The 20,775-nt window shown below is 45.5% G+C and overlaps 1 protein-coding gene across 6 annotated transcripts in view; it reads right to left on the reverse strand.

The window, feature by feature from the left end:
• MEIS1 (Meis homeobox 1) overlaps window positions 1-20,775 on the reverse strand; it is a 203,214-nt gene that overhangs the window by 86,092 nt on the left and 96,347 nt on the right. For 3 of the 6 annotated variants that reach the window (XM_085054295.1, XM_085054294.1, XM_085054298.1), the window contains exons 2-6: window positions 18,974-19,200; window positions 17,312-17,453; window positions 16,733-16,783; window positions 15,879-15,929; window positions 14,300-14,446 (exon numbers count right to left, since the gene is read on the reverse strand). In XM_085054295.1, coding sequence (XP_084910421.1) covers window positions 14,300-14,446; window positions 15,879-15,929; window positions 16,733-16,783; window positions 17,312-17,453; window positions 18,974-19,173 — 591 coding nt within the window. In that variant the 5' untranslated portion in view covers window positions 19,174-19,200. Of the gene's footprint in view, window positions 1-14,299; window positions 14,447-15,878; window positions 15,930-16,732; window positions 16,784-17,311; window positions 17,454-17,990; window positions 18,839-18,973; window positions 19,201-20,502 lie in introns of those variants that run through there. The other 3 variants (XM_085054293.1, XM_085054297.1, XM_085054296.1) reach the window with 2 other exon arrangements.

The following is a 20,775-nucleotide window of genomic DNA, read 5'->3' on the forward strand; positions in this document are numbered from 1 at the left end:
AATACCTTAAGTGGTTAATCCATAGGACTGATACTAGAGCTACAACGACACGATAGACAGATCTGGTCCTTGCAATGCACAAGCCTTATTATCCCTCTTCACTTCTGGAGGGCATGGCTAATAAGAATCCTCAGGTAGCCTGTTCCCCATCCAGCATATAAGAAAGCTTTTGATTTTTCTCTTAATTTGGAAGAAAAATACCAATCAGTATAGAGGACTGAAAATATACTGTGACAATACAAAAAATACAGAGCCATGTATTTCCTAGATTTCACACACATACATTGTTTATTCAAACATAGAATTATAAAATGGTTTGAGTTGGAAGGGACCTTAAAGATCATCTAGTTCCAACCAGCTGCCATGGGCAAAGACACCTTCCACTAGACCAGTTTCCTCAAGTGTGGGATTTTGGGGACCACGAAATCCAAAGTCATGACTAACTCGATTTTGTGAGAGGACCCACTTATGACTTTGCCACCTGAACATCTCCTGGTGGGACTAACCAAGGCTGACAACTAGAAATCCCACCTCCCAGCCTGCCAAAACCAAGCGGAGACATCATACCCAATACAACCAAAACCAAGGGGGTCAGAATAAATCGTACATGTAGAAACTTCAAAATGCTGAAAAATAGATGCTTTTTACTGCCAACAACCCTTGCATAATCTGCTTCATGCAACTCTGATTCAAAGGTGAGTTATTTTTAATAGAATAACAACAACAAAGGCACAGGTTCAGATGGAAAAAACAGTGTTCCAAGTGTAGGGAAATAAGGTCGTTGAAATGACAGGCAGGCGATAACTCCGCCTGCAACTAAGCAGAACAGCGAGGGCGACTTGTGCACAGATGGAAACCTTTGCAGCGTTAGAGGAGGCAAGGCCTGGCGAACTAAAAAGCAGAAAAAATTCTGCATGGAAGTCTCAGCCCTGACCTGGATTCCCTTCCTAGCCCCAGAAAAGTCATAAGCTTTCTATCTTTAGTTTCCCCTTATTGCAAATGAGGGTAAGACTCTTCTCTAACTCTTCGCAGCCGCATAGGAAAAATAAGATATAAGCTGTCTTTATGCATGCAACACAGAAGACAAACAGATAAAAGGAATGAGAGAGAGTATCAATGTGAATACCAGAGAGGATAGAAAACTAGAAATAAACAGGACTTTTGAAACTGCATTTCACAAGGGCAGGATTTTACCTGAAGAGACCAGAGGTACAACCAACACTGCATGCTGTCAAAGGTCACCAAACCAACATCCACCAAAAGCCACCAGTGCTTTCCATTAGCTCTGCTGTCATGCCTCAGCACTGGCCCTGCCCAGGTGTGTGCAGCACAACACCAGCTGGGTACCCATGGAGGCATCTCTAACACAACACAGCCTTCTGACCCCCTCCTTGCCCTCAGAGCATGGCAGGGAGAGAAGAGGAAAGGGCCTGATGGTCCTAAACAGGATGAATGGAAAATGCAAATGCAAAAGGACAGGGTGATAGTGCTTTCCAAAGGAAAAAGAATAATTAGAAGCAGCAAACATAAACCACAAAAAATAAAGGAGAATGAAACGGAGATCATCAGACTGGGTGGGACGTAAAGACAAAGAGGAAGGAGAAAAACCACAGCTCTTCTCTTCCAGAAGGCACCAAAGCCTGTCAACTCTGCAGGGGCAAGACTTTAAAAAACCCATTTGTGCGTGTTTGTGTGCATACAGGGCTGCACGTGTTCACAGCTACACAGAGCCCCCCTAGCCTGGGCTGTGTTCTGTCAGAAGCACAGCTCCAACACCTTCTGCCTATGCTGAAATCAAACCTGCTGTGCTTGGGGAATCATCTCCAAAGTCCTTCCGGGGGGACAGCATGGGCAGATGGACTTTTCTTTGAGAAAGGACTCCAGAGGCACCCAAAGTCACCTCTGGCACTACCAAAAGCAAGCAGCTTTTAGACACTTAGACTTCAGATTTTTCTTCTTGCATTAGAGGCTGCTGCACGTGGTAGCCTTGATGGACACCTATGAAGCCTGAATAGCAACAGACAATCACACTGGGCCTTAAAATTTGACTGACCTTATTCCATTCCTTTTTCTTTATTATTTTTTTCATCTCAGCTCAACAGTAAACACTGCCTGCCCAGCCAGGTTAACTGAGCCAGCTGATGGTGATGCAGGGTTTTTGTCTCCCACACAACAAACATTGACTAGTACTTTCTATTTAGAGCAACCCCGCATTGTAAACCTGTCTCCTCCCTTTGATAAGAGACATATCACTAGATAGCATTAATCCCTGGACCTTTTCTGACACAAGGAAACACAGCTTTGCAGTCAGATTAAAATCACTGCTCCACATAGATTTTTTTTTTTTTTAATGTTTAAATATCATGCAGAAGCATGTAAAAAGTCAGCCCCAAACAACACTGCTACACCCAGAAAGCTGGTGTGCAAGTCCTTGAGGTGTGTTAGTCCTCCTTGGTTCCTACTAAATTTAATAAAACCAGAGAATTTTCCACATCTTTCCAGACCAGGAAAAAGGTCTTCAGAGACAAATAAGAGTTTCCTGTTCAATATTTCATGTAATGATTCCTCCAAAGGTGTAAACAGGAAAAATGCCTCGCCACTTAGCCTGAAAATGAGAGCCTTCCGTCCCTTCCTTTTATTGTGTTTATGTGTTAAAAGTCATTTAGAAGCGGACCTGCCAGATGCTCAGGTACAAATGAGACAGCCCAGGCTGTCAGATGACTGGCTGAGGTCCCAAAACTGACCTATCCAGACAGATCTGGGCAAGAGGGAGACCTCAACCTCAGCTTCTCCCACCCTCTCCCTTCTCTCCCACCAGGGTCTCAGCAGGCAGCCTCAGTGGGAGTCAGTGCTGTGGAGAGAAGTGCACTTCACCCTGAATATCTTGACTCAGACAAACAGCAAAGGCTTACTTACAGCAAAACCTACATCTCCAAGAATTCCCCTTACAGATTTTTAGGGATGGTACTTCTTGGGAAGACAAAAATTAACCTGTTGGGGTGCCCGCAGCAAATTTTCTTACATTGCTTAAATGTAGGCTCTGACTTCCAACACCCCATCGGCCCAAGTGGGGCTTCTTGGGCAGGGAAAGCACAAGCACAGCCCATGCTCTGCAACAGCCACGCTTCATTCCAGCTCCATCACAAGCAAAAACCCTGAGCTTGTGTCACAACTATCAAATGGTCTTTTTAGCTAACTGACAACAGACGCCATTCGGAGTCAGCGTATTTTGATTACAGCACATTGTTTGCAGGATTCAAGAGCCCGCTCGCCTTGCATTGTTGTTCAACACCAAAATTAAATTACAGTATAATTAGCTTTGCTCCAGCTACACCTTTCTGTCTGGCTAGATGCGATACCTGCAAAGCCTGTGCTGGGTATAAAATGTGTTGCTGATTATAAAACGTTTGCTCAATCTTGAGGGCACCGCCTTGTTTTTTAAGGCCCTCTGCGAGTCACGCACTCCAGTACGTGCTGCCCGTTATCTCCAGAAGGCTTAAAACTGGAATCCCCGTGATTCACATTTTCCAGCGCTCATGGCCAAACCCTTGCGCCGAGCAGCTCCCCCACTTTCTACCATTTCACAACGAGCCAAACTCGCAGCGAGGCGGCCGCGGCCGCACGGCTTGGCTCTGCGAGCCACACGCCAGCGAGCCAGTGGCCACAAAACACACCGAGCCCCAGCTGCGGGAGCCAGAGGCCCGTGAGCTCCAGGGGTGGTTAGCCAGGCTGAGGTGGCCGTGGCTCCCAGATGCCTTCACCCCCTCATTGAGGGGTGGCTTGGAAGCTGCCGGAGTCACCCAAAAATGTTGGGCTGAGAGGTCTGTGTGGTCCCACTGCACCTCCCAAGAGGTTTGGAGGAGCCAGTGATGCTTGTAGCAGCACAGGGCTCGTGGCATGGCCTCGTGGATCCATGCCTCAGGACAGGCAGATCTTGGGACAGGCAGGCTGGCCACCACCTCACAAATGTTTCCAGTCAACCCCACAGCTCTGCTCCTTCCGCAGAAATTACCAGCAGCACGGCTACCTACTCCATCCAGAGTTTCAGTTTACCCCTTTCGTCCTTTAAATACCTTTAAAAAATGCTAATTAAGTGGAAAATAGCAGAAGAGGCCAAAACCAAAGCATAAAGCCACCAAAAACAATGTTTACCATCAGCCTTCCAATTCAGCTTAGTGCTTTTCTGTGACACCAAACAGAAACATTTTGCTTTCTTTGCAACATTTTCTTTTAATTACCCACAGAGTGAAATAATTACTTCAACATATCACAGCTTATTCTTAACTATCTCCTATATATACCTTGCTATCGCTATATGACATATAAATTAAGGTATCAACCCTACCTGATGATAAGGGAAAAGGAGAAGTAGAAAATCTCAGCTCACAAGCACCTAACCATCTTGCTCCAGAACCTCAGCAACAGACCTAGGAAGCAAATCAGCATCTCCCCTCCTGCCTCATGCCGTCAGCAGAGCAGCATTTCCCACCCGTGCCCCTCCAGCATCGCTGCATCACTTCTCACCCAAAGGATCTCTCCAACACTTGTCACTGAGGACCAAACGCTGGCTCGACGCACACATGTGCATTTAACAACAAAATTAATCCTCCTTGCACATACCAGTCATGTGCACACCATCGCTCTGGCTTTAAGGGAAATAGTAATGAAAAAGAGAGCCCTAGCAGGAGTCAGATGAATGTAGCAAGACACGTCTGTACGTACCCTGCTTTTTCTACATACCCTGCCATGAAACACCACCACGGGCCTCAGGGACACAGGGAAAGCACAACAATGCTCCCATAGTGAGTGGAAGCCACGCCAGTAAAACTGGTTGCACAACAGGGAGGAGGGCCAGGAGCCTCCAGGGGTAACACAGCTGCAAAATCCTCCAGGCTGAGAGAGGTAAAGGAGGGAATGGCTTGAGCATAGTGCCCGAGCTGTCACCGGTGTGCACAAGCATCTCATCCCAAGCATCCATGCAAACACAGGGCCCCTCTTCCCAAGCATCCCAACAAATATCGAGAAACGACGGGAAGCTGCTTGCTACCGACTCACATATCTGCTTGAAAGGCTTCTCTGCCCATTACCCTCCTGTCACAGTGATGCCCAGCAGTGCTACTCAGCCACTGAACCCCTGACCATGTCAAGTGCTGCCCAAAATGCCTGTGTGAACACGAGCAAAGGGGAGAGCAAAGCTGTGGCTTCAAATGACCTTCTGGTGACACAGCTGCACCCATCACCAGAACACAGCAGTGACACTACTTCCTCATAACAATGCACAACAGCACACAAGAGAAAATTTATTAATCACAAGCCACTGGGACACTCCCCTCATCAAAAATTTGGCCCGCTTTACCTACATAAGGTAACTCCATGATGCAGGTGTGAGGAGGACCTCAGGGGCCAAAGTGTCTCTGTGACTGCACCCCAAGGAGAAGAAGAGTCCCCTGCACTGGCTGAAGCCTAAAACCAAAGTGCCACCTACTGAGTCTACAGTATTTGTGTCCTCCCAAGGTTTCTAGCGAGGGGGTGGCCGTGGTTAATGCTTAGCTCACAAGATTAACCCAAATATTGGCCAGCAGCCCCTGACCCCCATGTGAGAACACACATCTCGGGCTGCTGCTGAGCATCAGCAAGCCAGTGATATCCCACCTGAGGCCAGGGGCATCCCTGCACTCCCCAACACCATAGGTAGGACCAGCCCTACCAGGGGTCAAGACTTTCATGTCCACAGATCAAACCCAGCTTGTGCTGACACAGCTGGCCTGGGTTCAGAGCAGGGCACAACACCCATGAGACATTCCCCTGTGTGCCAGGCTGCAGACAATCGGTTCTACCATTTCCATTTGCACAGACACTTGTAGCCCTGCACCCCGACAAAGCCACGGGGTTTTTAATCTGCTCTTACTCTCCCTTCTCCTGAGAGCTGTGCAGACTTAAATGGAGCTATTTAGAGCCAGTGTGAAAAACACCAGCAATGGTCTGACCTTCTCAGGAACAAAACTGGACCAAAACCTAAAGGCCAAATGAATGAAAAGAAAATTACAAGGTAAAGTTTGCCTTCCCTGAATGTGTGCCAGCTGCAAGAATCTTATATTACATCGATGCAGCTTTCCAAAGTTTAAATACAATAATTTTCTGTATTAAGGACCCAGTAACCCTAATGGAGGCATAATTAGGCATTGATGCCATGCCCATATGAGAGAAGCTTGAAAAACTTAAATAAACTGTGAATGGCAGGATTAATACCGCAGCTTTGCGTTTTGTACAGCTGTTTGAATACAGTACACTGCCTGTGATGGCATCAGCTGTTGCTTTACTCTGGGTCAGTATTTCTGAAGTTAAAACAGGCAGTTATTTTAAGCAAATAAAAAATTGCCCTTCTTATTGTTGGCCAGTTTACTTCATCAAAGAAGATCTAGATGCATATTTGCTTTATATTAGAAAAAAAAATCCAAACAAAAAAAACCCAGAAGAAAAAGAAAAGGCCAAGCTGCAAACAAAACCAACTGGCCAAATTGAAAATCCAGTGACGCTAATAAGAGAATTTTAATTTAATGCAATGGCTCTTCAGGATGAAGAAGTAGGTAATGCAGTTTTGGAGATCATCTGCCCGAGTGGGAATATCATATAGATGCCTGGAGAGTCCTTGAGAAAATAGCTCACCTCAGTACTGATTGAAGAGGAAACACAATACTTTGGTGAAATAGAATTCTGTATTTCTAGGAAAGGCTCCAATAGCAAATTGCTTACTAATGCAAGAAGCCTTGTAAATTTTATTATGAATGAAAGGGGCAATGGCAAGCATGTGACATGGCACAGCGTATGCACACATGGCCTAGCCAGTAAAAAGTAAATAAATAGGTTACTTATAAGCTCTAGAAGACACCTGAAAACACCTCTAACAAAAACTAAGGCTCAGTAAACTTCAAGCAAGAATATAAAACAGCTTCAAAAACTATTTTACCATTACTTTTTTCCACCAGGTAAATTAGCTCTCCTACAGGCTAACATTCAATCTTGACTCTCTTACTAGAAATATCAGCTGAAAAATGTTAATCTAGATTTACTCACTGTCTTTAAAAAATAACTTAGCAGCGGACAGGGAAAAACTATCTATGCGGGGAGCGTGTCACGATCCCACCATCACAAAATAAAATGCTCAGATTATCGGGAGAAGGACTGATATCAGGAGCAGCCTGATCCCAGATTCACCTGGGAAATGCAATGCCCAAACCACAGCCCCCACCAGACACGGTACAGCCTGGCTGAGCCTTGTCCCTGCCACCTCAACTGGATTCTTCCCCAAATCCCTGCCACCATTCAAGCTTCCAAGTTTTTCCCCAGGCAGCATTAAAAACAATATCACTCTTTTCCTGCAGGAGCAGGAGGAGAGGAGGGCGTGGAGCCCCAGTTGGGGTGGTTAAGTGCTGCTGTGGAGATGAAATATGCCTGATGAAAAGCTCACCTAAAGCTGGCGGGGAGGCAGCACCCGGCCGGCCCAAGCTCTCCGGAGCGGCGGGCACGAGGCAGCCTGGGTGCTCGGGAAAGACGAATTAACTAAAAGTTAATGTGGATGTTCTCATTCAAAAGAAAAGTGGCCTACTCCAAAGGGGATTAGGCTAAAGTGAACTAAGGCCACTTTACTTCTGAATGAGAGCATCCACACAATAGTGCAATGCACTTTAACTAATGCACTTTAATTTTACACCCAATCAATTTGTCTTACCTCTCCTGAGTGTCCTTGTGTGGACAAACCCAGAGATTCATCGAGTTTTCAGGCCAGGCAGGGAACATTAGATCAACTCATCCCACTTCCCAAGTGTTGGGGGCGATTGCCTTTCACAGTTATCCCTTTATTGATCCCCAAAAATCATGGACAACTAACATATAACCTCTGACAGGGGCAGGGGGAAAACATTTCTTCAATGGGGCGCCTGGCCTGGATTCGAAAATGCTTGCAAAATAAAACCCACTTGCAAAACAAGAAGCCACCATGACTTTAAGCAGCCCATCCCGTTGCCAACAACAGAACAGCCAAATTTGGGCACAAATCCATCTACCTTCTGTATGTATGCCCTGCAAGTTCATAAGAAAATGGCAGTCCCTGTACTATAACTCTTAAATCTCTTTCGTTTTTTAAATTGCAAACAAACCCTTTGCTTATAGGACAAATTCAGTTGTTTTTTTTTTTTAAATCCACCTCACCAACATTTAAATTTTAAATATTTGCTCAGGCATCTACCAACGAATCTCAAACTCCCTTTTCCAAAACACAGTAACCCCCAGAAACCACTCGCTGCCTGCACCTCCATACACACAACAACTCGCGTAAGCCCGAAATCTCCGCGCCGCTCTTCACCTCTTGGATATATACTCCCAAAAATAAATAAATGAACCCGCAACGGCAACAACCAGTGAGGCAAATCAAGGAGTTGAGCCCACAGGGGCGATGGGGTTCCCCTGTACCAGCAGCCCTCTCACTAACAGAGACCAGACCCCACCAGCACCGCTGAGGGACTGGAGCTTTACAGGGATCTCATCTAAATTAAAAAATAGAGTTCTGAGAACACTGGCCTGATGGCATTCTGCTCTCACCTATGCCACTAAGGGATGGGTTACACCTCTTATTTTTGCCTTTTGAAAGTAGTGAAAGTGCAAAGGCCACCACGCAAAGCAGGCCAAAGAAGAGCTGAAGCAACTGCAGACAAGTTGTGTTTGAGACGCGCTACGAGTATCGGCGGTGGGTTAGATACGGAGCCATTAATCAGCGACGGAAATACACTCAAAGAAGCACAAACACGAAACGTGTGCTCTCTTAGAGCTACCCTCTCCAAATAATGCTGCAGCCATAGGGAAAAAAGCAAAATGTAACCACTAATTATTCCAAATTTGCCGTGTTAGTCGAAGCCTGCTCTGAGAATCAGAGCGTGTGGAGAAGAAGGTAATACACCAAGGACATGAGGTGACACTGCAGCGCACCCCAGTCTCTCCTTCTCTCGCAAAACCTTCATCAGGAAACAATTCCAGAAACCTCCAAAAGCGTTCATGACCAGAAACAACTCTCCTCTCTATTTTCTTAAACTTGTTTAGATTACACTAGATATATCCTAACTGCATGCTCACGTGACCAAAAAACCCCAAATGCAGAAACGCAAAACAAAACAAAACAAAAGAAAGATTTCCTAATTTAAAGAAGCTGTGCCGGATTTTCGCTGTTTTTTAAAGTAGTGTTTATCAGCACGATGTACACTTACTCATTTTGATTGAGTGCAATATAATCTGATTTTTTTAAGGTCTAACACTGCCCACGCGGGGCTGCAGTAACCCTTCTGCATGCAGAGCCCATTACCTTTATTGTTACCTGTGGACCAGCAGCCAGGGAAGACTCAAACCCTCAGCCATAAAGGTTAAACTTAAGGAAAAACTCTTTTTTTCATAACTTTCAAACCTCCAAGTTGCCCCAGAATAACAATGTGCAGTCCCTAACACAGACGCAGCGAGCCCTGGCTTACAGGAATGCCTTGGGATACACTCGCAAATGGTTAGGATCAATTCCTAGGTTAACTAGGGTTTAATCTCAGCTCTGTCAGATCTGATGTTGAAAAGAATTCCCAAAAAAACTGGGAATTACACTATCCTTTGCAACAAGAGATAGGTTCAGTTTTTGCCACAAGAGGTTTGGAAAACTTTACATGGAAGTTAGGCATGAGCACGCAACTTAAGGAAGGAAATCTTACACCCAGCTGTAAGGATGGCTGCTTTCAGGTTATTGAATGATTACAAAATAAAAAAGAACCCCAAAAATTCATTAATTGAAATCATAAACTAAAGAAAATATATTCAATCTTATGTCTACTCAACAACGCACTTACTCGCTTAAAGAAATGGAGAGCTAAGGAAACCTTATTTTGCTAATACAATTTCAGCCACTGCATCAGATGAAAACATGACCAGAACAGAAATTAACATGTCCTATCTTTACATTAAATACCCTGCCAAACTGGGGCATGGTAACAGCTTCTAAATATCACAGCGAAAATAATAAATATCACTCAAAAACAAACAAAAAGGGCTGGCTCAAAGTGACAAAGTCAGAGGAAGAAAATTAAATTTCAAGCCTTTTAAACATTATTTTATTGGCCCTTCTCAGAGTCCTACTTCGCTGTAATTCTTTTATTATGCAGAAATGAATTCTACCTTGCACCCTCTGCACCACATCTATTATTTTGATGCCTGTTCCTCCAATATGGGAGTACATATCCTAAAGGCAGCAATATTCTTAGCTCTCCTCTTTAAAACCATACGTGGTTCGAAAGTACCTGTGAATAAGTCCCGAAGTAAAATAGTATTTCTCAGTAATTTTTTCCCTAAGGCATTATTTTTGTATTGGCTACAAGGTATAGCTAATATATTTGAGAATTTGGGAAAGTTAAGTCTAGTCATAACTGGTCGATGCCCTGAACAACTCTACCACCTTCAGCTATGCTTTATATTGGATTCCAGTTTATGATGCTTTCTTTGTAAAGAATATATTTTAAGTAATTTTTCCATTTAAAAAAAAAAGCTGCTATCTATCTGCATTTTTGTTAGAGCAACTCTGGAACCGCACACATTAAAATAAAATCTATTGCAACATAAATAGAGGTGTTCCTTTATTATATACGTGTATATATATGTGATATATTATCACCCAAGAAGGGCCATCTAAAACACCACAGTTGCAAACATTTAAGACTGTAACAAAAATGACTGAGACTCTAGTATCGGTTTACTATCCTTCAACAATTTCCCTGACAGTGGAGTCAAATAATGTTGAAATATGGACCTTCTTGCAGGAAGTCTTATTTCATGTTCATTTTTTGATCGTTTCCCTTATAATTCCTATAGGAATTTGGCTCTTTGCCGATTTGCCTTTAAAAGTTTCTGCATCTGTAATTGGCTTGTGCATTATTAAATTGTAATTTTTGTCAAGCAATGCTACTGTAGATGCGCTCAACAAGTTTATTTTCAGTAAGAAAAATACAGTTTCATCCCTATAAAATCTATCCTATGCGGCTAATGTACTTTATTTGGATGTGGTGGATACTTTGTACCATGTTTTCCTTAAAGGACTTTCTAAAGGCTTTCTGTAGACATGCTCTTGGTAGGAGAATTTTACAGTTTGGACTAGAGCACCTGGGTGCCAAGGTGATGTGACTTCAAGAAAACAGCCCCACAGAACAGTTCAGGATTACCTACAAAACCGAATTTCTGCTGTTGGACTACAGTCAGTCTTTGGGCTTTTTTTTTTTTTTTTTAATCAGAAGGAGTTTTCCCAGACACATCACACAACAGCTGCGTTCTAAATCTTTCTGGGCTCTAACAAACATTTGAAAATTTAAACACGCAAATGTTTGAAAAGCTAATGATTAAAAAAGGTTTATTTTGAAAACTTCTGAGAATGGCTGCGATTCTTCAGCTAGATTTTTTTTTTTAAAGTCCCGGGGTCTGGTTGATTTTGAGTCCAACTATCCCCAGCAAAAAGCCCAAACTCCTGCCGCCTCGTTACTTGTGGAGCCGTGACGGTAAACACCAACTCGGCAGGTCTCACCCTGGCAGGCAGCGGGGTCGAGCCCGTGGGAGAAGGATGCTATTTTAGTGACCTAGTGCCACTGAGCTGGTTAAATCACCGAACAATGGTTAGTGTTATAGGGCTTTACTTTGCAAAATCTAGCATTAGTGTCATTGCTTTCCATTAACCGGGGGGACTTAAAGGCACTGCCTTTGAGGGGCCTATGGGGAAAGAATAAATAAGGGGAAGCCAATAAATTAAAAGAAAAAAACACCCTGTTAACTGTAACCTTTACTACCACAATATAAGAAAATGTAATTAAATCCATAATAAAAGCTTTTACATACTTACTCTTTTACTACTCTCCCAAGCAGAGCCGCGGGGCCCCACGGCCGGAGCGGCCCCTCGCTGCCATCCCACCGCCCGGCCCTGCGCGCCCGCGCATCCCGGAGCCGCGCAGCCATAAACGCGCCCTGCGCAGTCACATCCTAATTAGCCGCCCCGGCGACCAGCACTCAACACCTTATTATTGAACCATTAGGGCCGCGATACTGCCGGCCGCGCCGGGGCCGGGCTTGGCACCGCGCTTTACCGGAGGGGCTGCGCATCCCCCGCCAAGCGCCCGCCGCGCAACCTCCGCGGGTTTGACCCGCCGCCTCACCGCCCGGGGGGAGAAGGGAGGGGGTGGAAAAGCGCGGCTTTGCACCTCTTCCCATGGACGGGGAAAGCAAAGGGCCGCTCCCCGCGCAGCTCCGCGGGTGCGCACGGTGGGTGCGCGGAGCCGGAGCGCTCGCAGCAGCCGGGCTGAAGGGCTGAGCCCGCGGCCAGCCGCGCAGCGGGACAGGGACGGAGCAGGGCGCGCAGTGTCCGCGCTCCGGGCGGCAGGAAGGGGGGCGCGGGGCGGCGGAGAAACACAGCGACCCCCGGCAACCCCAAAACTATAGCTTCATTTCTTTAGCTTTCACTTTAATAAAATAATGATTCGTTGGGAAAATGGGGTATAAATCTTCATTTTGGAGGCAATTAAAGTGTTGATTTCATTCGTGCCCCTGAGCGATTCTTGTAATTTGCTCAAATAGCTTTATGTACCCAGCACTCCAGAGCTTTTAGAAACCCATTTTCTAGTTAGACTTGTTGGATTACAATTTTTATTCAACAGCAGCGAGCCGAGCTTCCCTCAGCTAGACCCTGGCTGGAGGGTTCCCCTCGCTCTAAGGCGCTGCTGTGCGGGGCCGGCAGCTCACCGGAGCATCCTCACCAGCCCCGGGCACCTCCCTGCCGCACCACCCTCCGCCCACTCTGCCAAGCTTTTCCCCTTCACAGCAAAATCGGGTGGGAAAAAAAAAAAAATCCCTTCAAAGCAGCCCACCTCTGTACGCATAAAACCCTTTTTAAAAGTTCATGCCTTCCTTCAAGCCTGCCTCCCCTGTCACGACACTACGCGATAGCCTTTGGCAGATAGGAGAAAATATTTCAGATACTGCCCACGCTGCAATGCAATGCACCTTCATGTCGGTGATCTATAAAATAACTCCCAGCTGACAGTGCCAGTGATAACAGCAAAGCAGCTGAGGAAACTCCTGTCTGCTTGGCTGCGCCTTGCTTGAACAAAAGGAAACCTCCAGAGTCAGGAGCAGATCACTCCTGACACTGTATTTACGTAGCTGATCATAAAGAAGAAATTACTTGGGGGGGGGTTAACCAGGGATTTATTTTTCATGGGTGCGCTTGGGGTCCCCTCTCTCACAGGCAAAGCGCTGCTACCCCTCGCTTCAGAGAAAACAATGTGAAAACCCCACCGTTGCACCCAACTCGAATAAAAGCCAAATCTCAGTCACTACCATCATCCAAGGAGCTTAATTTAGATCTGGGCACCTCCTGCATTAGCCCCAAATGCTCCCATGAAAAGGCAAGGATCCCAGTTTGAGCCCAGTGGCAGGAGGAGGGAAGGGAGAGGGGACAGCCACCTCTCCCCACACAGCTCACCCGCATTTCCCACCCGGCTGCAGCCGACATTAAAGGTCTGAACCATCCCAAACAAAACCTGGACAACCGTCACAGCCACGCGAGGCTTTGCTGCCTTGGCTTTGGCTTTGACTATATTTATTTTTTAAAGAGAGGGCTTGAAAACTTGAAAGATCAAGGAAAAGAATTTAAAACCTGAATCCCGTTTTATTTTCTCCCTTTTTTTTTTCTATTAAGTAAAATAAAATGGGCGCGTTTGCAGCAGGCAGGCGTGCACAAAGCAATGTTCACTCAAGTCTAAAAGCGTTCGGCCAAGGAAAACTGACAAGACGGACTAATGAACCGTAGAGACGGGAAGAAAATAGCCAGTATTTGCTAGATTTCAAACCCTCTCTGTCTTCTCGGGACCACCTATCTCAGATTTTATTATTATTTTGGTCAACGACTCCAGCCCTTCCTTCCCTAAGCTACAAAAAAGCCAGCGATTCACAGACACCACTTCTATTACTGGAAAGGGTAAATAAAATAAAGACAAAAATTAAAAGCGACAAGAAACAGGTCGAGTTTGCAGGCGATGCTTTTACAAGCTCATCTCGCCAGGTCGAATCCGGGAGCAAGCCTTAATGAAGCAATAATAGCCACATTATTCAAAAATTTTCATTTCGATGGAAATTTATCTAAAAGGGACTTAATCATATGCAAATAATAAAAGGAGGCGTAGTGACCCAGCGAGCGATCTGCATACAAATTTTAGCGTGTGAGACATTGGCGAGATCATACCTGATCCGTTAGATTTGCTGATCTTGTTATGTCTTCACTGTCCGATTTTGATCCGCCCTCTCTATCGTCTATGACCAAATCGATAGGCATTTTTCCTTTCAAACAGCTAATATACCGGTGGCAGAAATTGTCACATAATTCGTGTACCTACATTATGACAGAGGTTAAAAAAAAAAAAAAGGAAAAAAAGGAAAAAAAAAAGAGGGGGGAGGAAAAAAGGAAGAAAATATAATCAGGAATACATAAGTAAAATTGACAAGTGCAACCAGTCTCCCCCCTTCGCCCCTGTGACATCAAAAGTCCTAAATAGGGGAAACACACTGCAATTATCCCCCTGAGACCTCTAGACGCATCCAGAATTAGGAATAACTTTCTTTTCTCGCAAAATAGAGATATCCCAGAAAATTGACAGTGACAAGATGATTCACAGGCTACAACATATTCAACACCCGTGTTAAATTCATCTGCTCCCGGAGCTGTGGCCATTAGAGAGGTGACCTGCATGGGTGACATTTAAGGTAAACTATTTAATTTCATCCAGTTATTTCATCATAAACCCTTTCCAAAGGGGTATGAGGACAGAAAAAATGATTTAAAAAAAAAAAATCCCGATGCACTGGGCTGAAATACGTTATAGGCATCCATGCCCTGAAATCCCCAGTTGCTCTGATAGACTTGTACCTGAGCCGCCTTTTATTAATGGGCAGATTTTAACACATTTCGGTAGAGCGAGAACAACCTGATAGTTATGGTTAGATAAAGTGACTGAGGCTCATGAGAAACTTTTCAACTATTTCAAAACCTCTCAAAATGTTTATTTTTAGGAGAAAGGGAATTCTCTTCTAGGCCAGCTATCAATGACACGTAAAAATCCTCAGGAAACCCAGAGCACACTTCCAATTTAATGTGAGCTCAGATGACACCGCCTTCTTAGAAATTAGCATTCTCCCTACTAAGATTTCTAAAAAAGCCAACAAAAAAAATCCTGCTTTTAGGCTGCAATCTCTTTCTTCTGCTCGGAGGTGTACAATATTCCCAGGAACAAGAGACAGACAGAACTATCAACTCTGCTTTGTCTCTGCAAAATGTTACAGGACAATCCGCGCCCTGAGCCTGACCTGCAGATGGCTCTTAAAAAAAAAAAAAAAAAAAAATTCCCCCTTCCAACTAACTGCAACCGAAGTCTCTTCCTCACCATCACCAAGGAAAAACAATATCTATTTTTTTTTTAATCACAATTTCAGGGGCTTGACTGAACTAACCATTTCAAGTCTCATCTGCGGCACCACAGAACTGCAACTATTTATACAAAGCCAGCAAAGTATTACAATGAACACAAGGCCTGGGCGTTCGAGAGCTCGGTTTTAGAGGCTGAAATTGTAATTAAACTGCGAAGAGAAATGGACGCCAAGATTGGTCTTGACACTAATTACCAGAAAGAAAGACATTTATGCAAATTTACCAGAAGCCTGAACTTCAGCAGGACTGAAACGGAGGAGGAAGAAAGGCTGGGGGGGTGGGTAAAGGGAGAGAGAGAGAGAGAGAGGGAGGGAGAGGGAGAGAGAGAGACAAAAATTACCTTCTCTAATTCCAACAGATGAAACCTTAATACTTGTATGGCTTGAATCATCTGCAAAGACACAAACAACATAGGCATTAATCTCATTCCTGGATTTGGGGATATTTCCCACAGCCGCCCCGGCCGCACTTTGTAGCTTGACTTTTCTCTAGTAGTAAATAAAAAGTTGTTTTGATTTATGGCAATAACACTAAAACTTAATAGCGGTGGCTTTGTGCACTGTTTAACGAGAAGCGATCTAGAGTTAACAAAAAAAAAAAATCCCTATTGCGATGAAGCAACTGAATTATACGGATCATAAACATTTCTTAAAAAAAAAAACCAACCCTCTAAACACCATCACTGGCTCCTCGCTTTGCAAAAGCGAGAGCAGGACTCCTACAGTGGAGGCAAAATATTTATCCTTAACAGGGGAAGGAAAGAAAGAGAGAAAAGACCTCATTTTCAGTGAATTTGCCACTGGTGCATCTCCAGCCATTGTAATCCTCTATGTTTCCCATCGAGCTGCTTAAAAGGTGCGTGGAGGGGCTGGTTACAGCGGGGATAAATCCACGCTCCTCTCGGGCAGGCAAGCTCACCACCAAGCCCGCCAGCTCCCTTCTGGATGGGCTTTTCCTTTATGGATATCCTTATGGGATTTTTTACTTCCAAGCAATTACCACGCCGTATTTACTTGTAAATATAAAAATCATCATCGTAATAATTGTCGTTTTTAAAAATCCACGTGAGAAATTTTCAATTTAGAACCACCAAACCACCTCTCCAGATGACACAGAAGTTTAAAAAAAAATAATAAATAAATGGGAAGGGAAGGGAGGGTGGGGGTGGGGAGAGGAAGAAGTGTTAACTCTTACCAAGTTATCCAGTTCTGGATTAGAGGAAAAGAGGGGTTTCTCTGCTCGGATCTAAATGTAAGAAAGGGGAGGAAAAGGGGGAAAAAAAATAATAATAAAAATGATTTGAAATATGGAAGCAGAAAAAGCAGACGTTATTATTTCTTGCTTCATTACACTGTCGGGTCCATTATGTAACCTTCCGTGCAAAGCCCTGACTGCTGGATTTAGTACATCAGCCAAACACTTGAGCAAGTGAATCAAATACACTGAAAAATACCTACGGAGCTTCCCCGACAGAACCCGTCCGGCTCCCGGGAGCCGCACAGCGAAACTCCCGGCCGGGCACAGACCGCTCCACTTTAGCCTTTTTTTAAGTAAACGCCGAGATTTCCTGGGGGCTTTTTTGTGTTTTGTTTTGGTTGGGGTTTTGGGGATTTTTTTGTTTTGGTTTTTTTGCCTCTTTCAGTAAGAGAGGGGGGAGGGGGAAACGCGCATCTCTATCTCAACAGAGACTTGTTTTTCTCGATACGATTTTTTTTTTCCCCTCCTTTTTTTTTTTTTTTCCTTTTACTGTTTTTTCAACCCGGTTTTGCTGACCTGTTTGGCGAACACTGCTATGTCTTCATTGAAAGACTCAGAGGAGCAAACATCGCCTCCCGCTACCCCGGGCTCCCTGGGTGTGCATGTAGCTAATTCACATTTCTCAAAAATCAGTGCTAAAAGAGGGAACAGGGGGTGTCTGAAAGAAAATACAATAGTCACACACACAGAGGGGGGGAAAATATCATAACGAAACAAAAAAAAAAACCCACCACAACAATAGTTAGTCCCGTAGCAGCGTGCAGGGGGAAGGGGGAACCCACAGAGGGGGCTCCGGCACCCCAGCTGCCTCCCAGCCCCTTCCCACCGCCAGCCGGCCGGCAGCCCGGCATCTCCCCGGCCTTTCAGCGCTGGCTGGCCACAGATACTGTTAATACAACCTTAGGACAAGCCAAGAATAAAACCCCCAAGCCGGTTCCAGCAGCCATTTTGAATTAACTTTCCTTGTCTTTAGGAGAAAAAAAAAAAAAAAAAAGAAAAAAATTAAAATCCCTGGATGTATGCTTCAGACTCTCACGCTTTTAATTCCCGTTTTCTGCTGGAGGACTCGCTGGGAGCGAAAGGGGGGAAAAAAACAAACCCAAGCCAACAGAAAAACAGAAAAAGAATGAATCCCCGTCCAAATGAAAAAGGAAAAAAAAATATAAAAGGGAGAAGAAAAAGCCCTTAAACCCACCCAAGGCAGCTCGGAGGCAGTGGCAGGCGCTGGCCAAGGCGGGCTGCCTCCCCACGGCCTGCCCAGCTCTCAGCCCCCCGGGGGGAACCAGGTGCTCCTGGGCAATCCCAGCTTGGAAAGACTCCCCGGGAGAAAGGCAGCGTGTGCATCTGCTTCCCTCGCCCGTTTAATAATTTAAATAAATAAATAAGCGTGGGCGCACACACACGTATAGATGTATATTTATAACAGGGAGTTCTTTTTTTTTTTCTTTCTCCCAGGGCTTCGTACTTTTTTTTTTTTCCCTTCTGGGTACCATACACCACCGAGTTTTAACCAACCCTTCGGATTTCTGATAAACCGATAGAGAAACCGAACTCCACGAATTTTATTTTCCTCCCCCTTCTCCTCACTGTCCTGAGAGTGATTTTTAAAGGCTCTTAAAGTTGCCTTCAAACTCCAGCCGGGCAGATACATTTTTAAAAGCATCTGCGCCCAATGTAACCTCGTCAGCTCCCATCGCAACGGCCTAGAAACTGCTTTACAAGTTGCCACATCGAGAAACATTCAATGCTGTCGGATAAAAGGCTTAAAAAAAAAAGCAAAAAGAAAATTTAAAGAAAATTTAAAAATAAAAAGAGCTGAGACAAGCAGCTCTTGAGTTCTCTCCTTCGTGGCGCAAGGAAAGACGAACAAGGTGGAAAGTTGGGCGAAGCTCTCCAAACTCTCCCTGCTCCAAAACTCCTCGCACAGATTTCCCACCCGGCGCAGGTTGCGCCCTGGGAATATTCTTTCCCTCCTCCCGCGGTGATGCCTGCCGCCCCTCCAGCAAGCTCCTTTTTCCCCGAGCCAGGGAGACCCCAACCCTCTCCCCCCGGCTTCCCAAAACAGCAGCGACACAGAATTAACAACGCGGCCCTTTTCCGCGCAGCGCTCCCCATCCCTCTCTCCCCCCGCCCGGCTCCATCCCGCGCAGGTTGCGCGGAGCCCTGCGCGGCACCTACCCGTAGATGGCATCTTTATCTCTCTTGAGGGCGTCGTTGACGGAGGCGCCCATGGCGGGGGGCATGGCGTTGGCGTGGGCGGCGTGCGGGTACTGGTGCGAGTGCAGCGGCGGCCCGTGGTTCAGGTGGTGCACGGGCTGCATGGGGCGGGCGCCGTGGGGGTCCCCGTACATGGTGGTGGGGATGCCCACCCCCTCCATGCCGCCGTAGTGGGGCAGCTCGTCGTACTGCGGGGCAGAGAGAGCACACAGGCGTCAGGGGGAGGCGGGGGCAGCGCTCCGGGCAGCAGCTCCGCTCGCCTGGCCCCCCCGGGACGAGCCGCGATCCCCCCGAGCGCTGCCGGGCTGCGCCGCGCCGTGCCGGGCAGGGAGAGCCGCCCCGGGCCGGCAGCACCGCGGCCGGGCTGCTCCGGCCCCAAGCGGAGGAGAAACAACGACAGTAACAACAATAATAATCAAACAGAGTGAAAAAAAACCCCACCCTAACCCCCAGCCCCAAAGTTCCCAGCCCCCCACCCCGCCCCCCCACACCCCGTGCTCCCGCAGCCCGAATTTCCCTCCGCTGAAACTTTTTTCCCGCTGATAAGAAGTCAGGTACCTCACCCGGCGAGGATGCAAAAAAAACTTCAGCAGCGGTAAAAAACAAAACAAAACCAAACAAAACCAAAAACCAGAAAGAGGCGATTTGCGGATTTCCAGCAATTCCACGCGAACACAACTTTTAAAGCCGAAAAGCTGGAAACGTTCGCCCGGGCTCTCGGGATTTTGGGAATGCCTTCTTCTTCTTTCTTTTTTTTTTTTTTTTTAAAGGGTTTTCTTTGTTAAAGATTAAGGAGAGAAAGCTACCGCGGTTCCCAGGCAGCGGGGGAAACGGCCACTTTTCATCTATTAAAAGCGAAGGTGTGAATAAACACTTTTAAAGATCCCTGACACTTGCTTGGACCGAAAGAGTAAAAGGCAAGTTGTCAGCAGAACAACTTTCTTTCCCAACCAGCTCTCGGACGGCGACAGGCAAATTAGGCAAGAAAACGTCTTTCCAGAGCTTTTCTCCTTCTCCAAATCCCTGTTCACCCGACTACAGCTGATTTTTTTTTTTTTTCTCAAAACTTCAATTTAGGAGGTAGTTGGAAGAAAAAAAAAAAAAAAAAGAGATCGCACCCAAAATAGAAACAACAATACACATGGCAGTGAATGCTGCTAACCTCCAATTCAAATTAGTCACTTTCTTTCTAAAAGAGTGGGGGGGTTTGCCCACTGCACTGCACCTTTTGGGACAGAATATATTTAAAAAAAAAAGAAAAAGAGGGGTGAGGAAAAAAAGGAGGTAAAAGAAGAAAAAAAAAAGTTGTGCTTACTCCCAGCAAGAACTTATCTTCTGAAAGTGAAGCGGTATATCATCACTAACACAGCAAAATGCTCAGAGACATGCACACATTCAAATATTTCAAGCACTGGTGATTTTAAAAAAGACATTGGTAGGACTAGAGCTACAAAACCAACAAATACAGAGGCTTGGACATATTCACTTACATGCCTGCATGTCATTAATGTACAGAAAGCTTGCCTCTTCCCTGAGAGCTCCGGGATGGGGAGTAAAAGAATCAAGAAAACAGCAATATACACAGGTTTTAAGCCTACAAGTACAACTGATAAATCCTCCCGCTGCAGGACACCGCTTTGTGCCCCTACTCTAAAAAGGAGGAAAAAAAAAAAAAGAAGAAAAAAAAAGAAGAGAAAATAAAAGAAACTTTTTTCGCAGTGTCTCTGTCAGCCACGTTTCAATATTATTTCACATTTGAAATC

The sequence above is a fragment of the Lichenostomus cassidix genome, chromosome 3 (assembly GCF_008360975.1).
Source record: "Lichenostomus cassidix isolate B80296 chromosome 3, HeHo_3.0, whole genome shotgun sequence".
NCBI lineage: Eukaryota > Metazoa > Chordata > Aves > Passeriformes > Meliphagidae > Lichenostomus > Lichenostomus cassidix.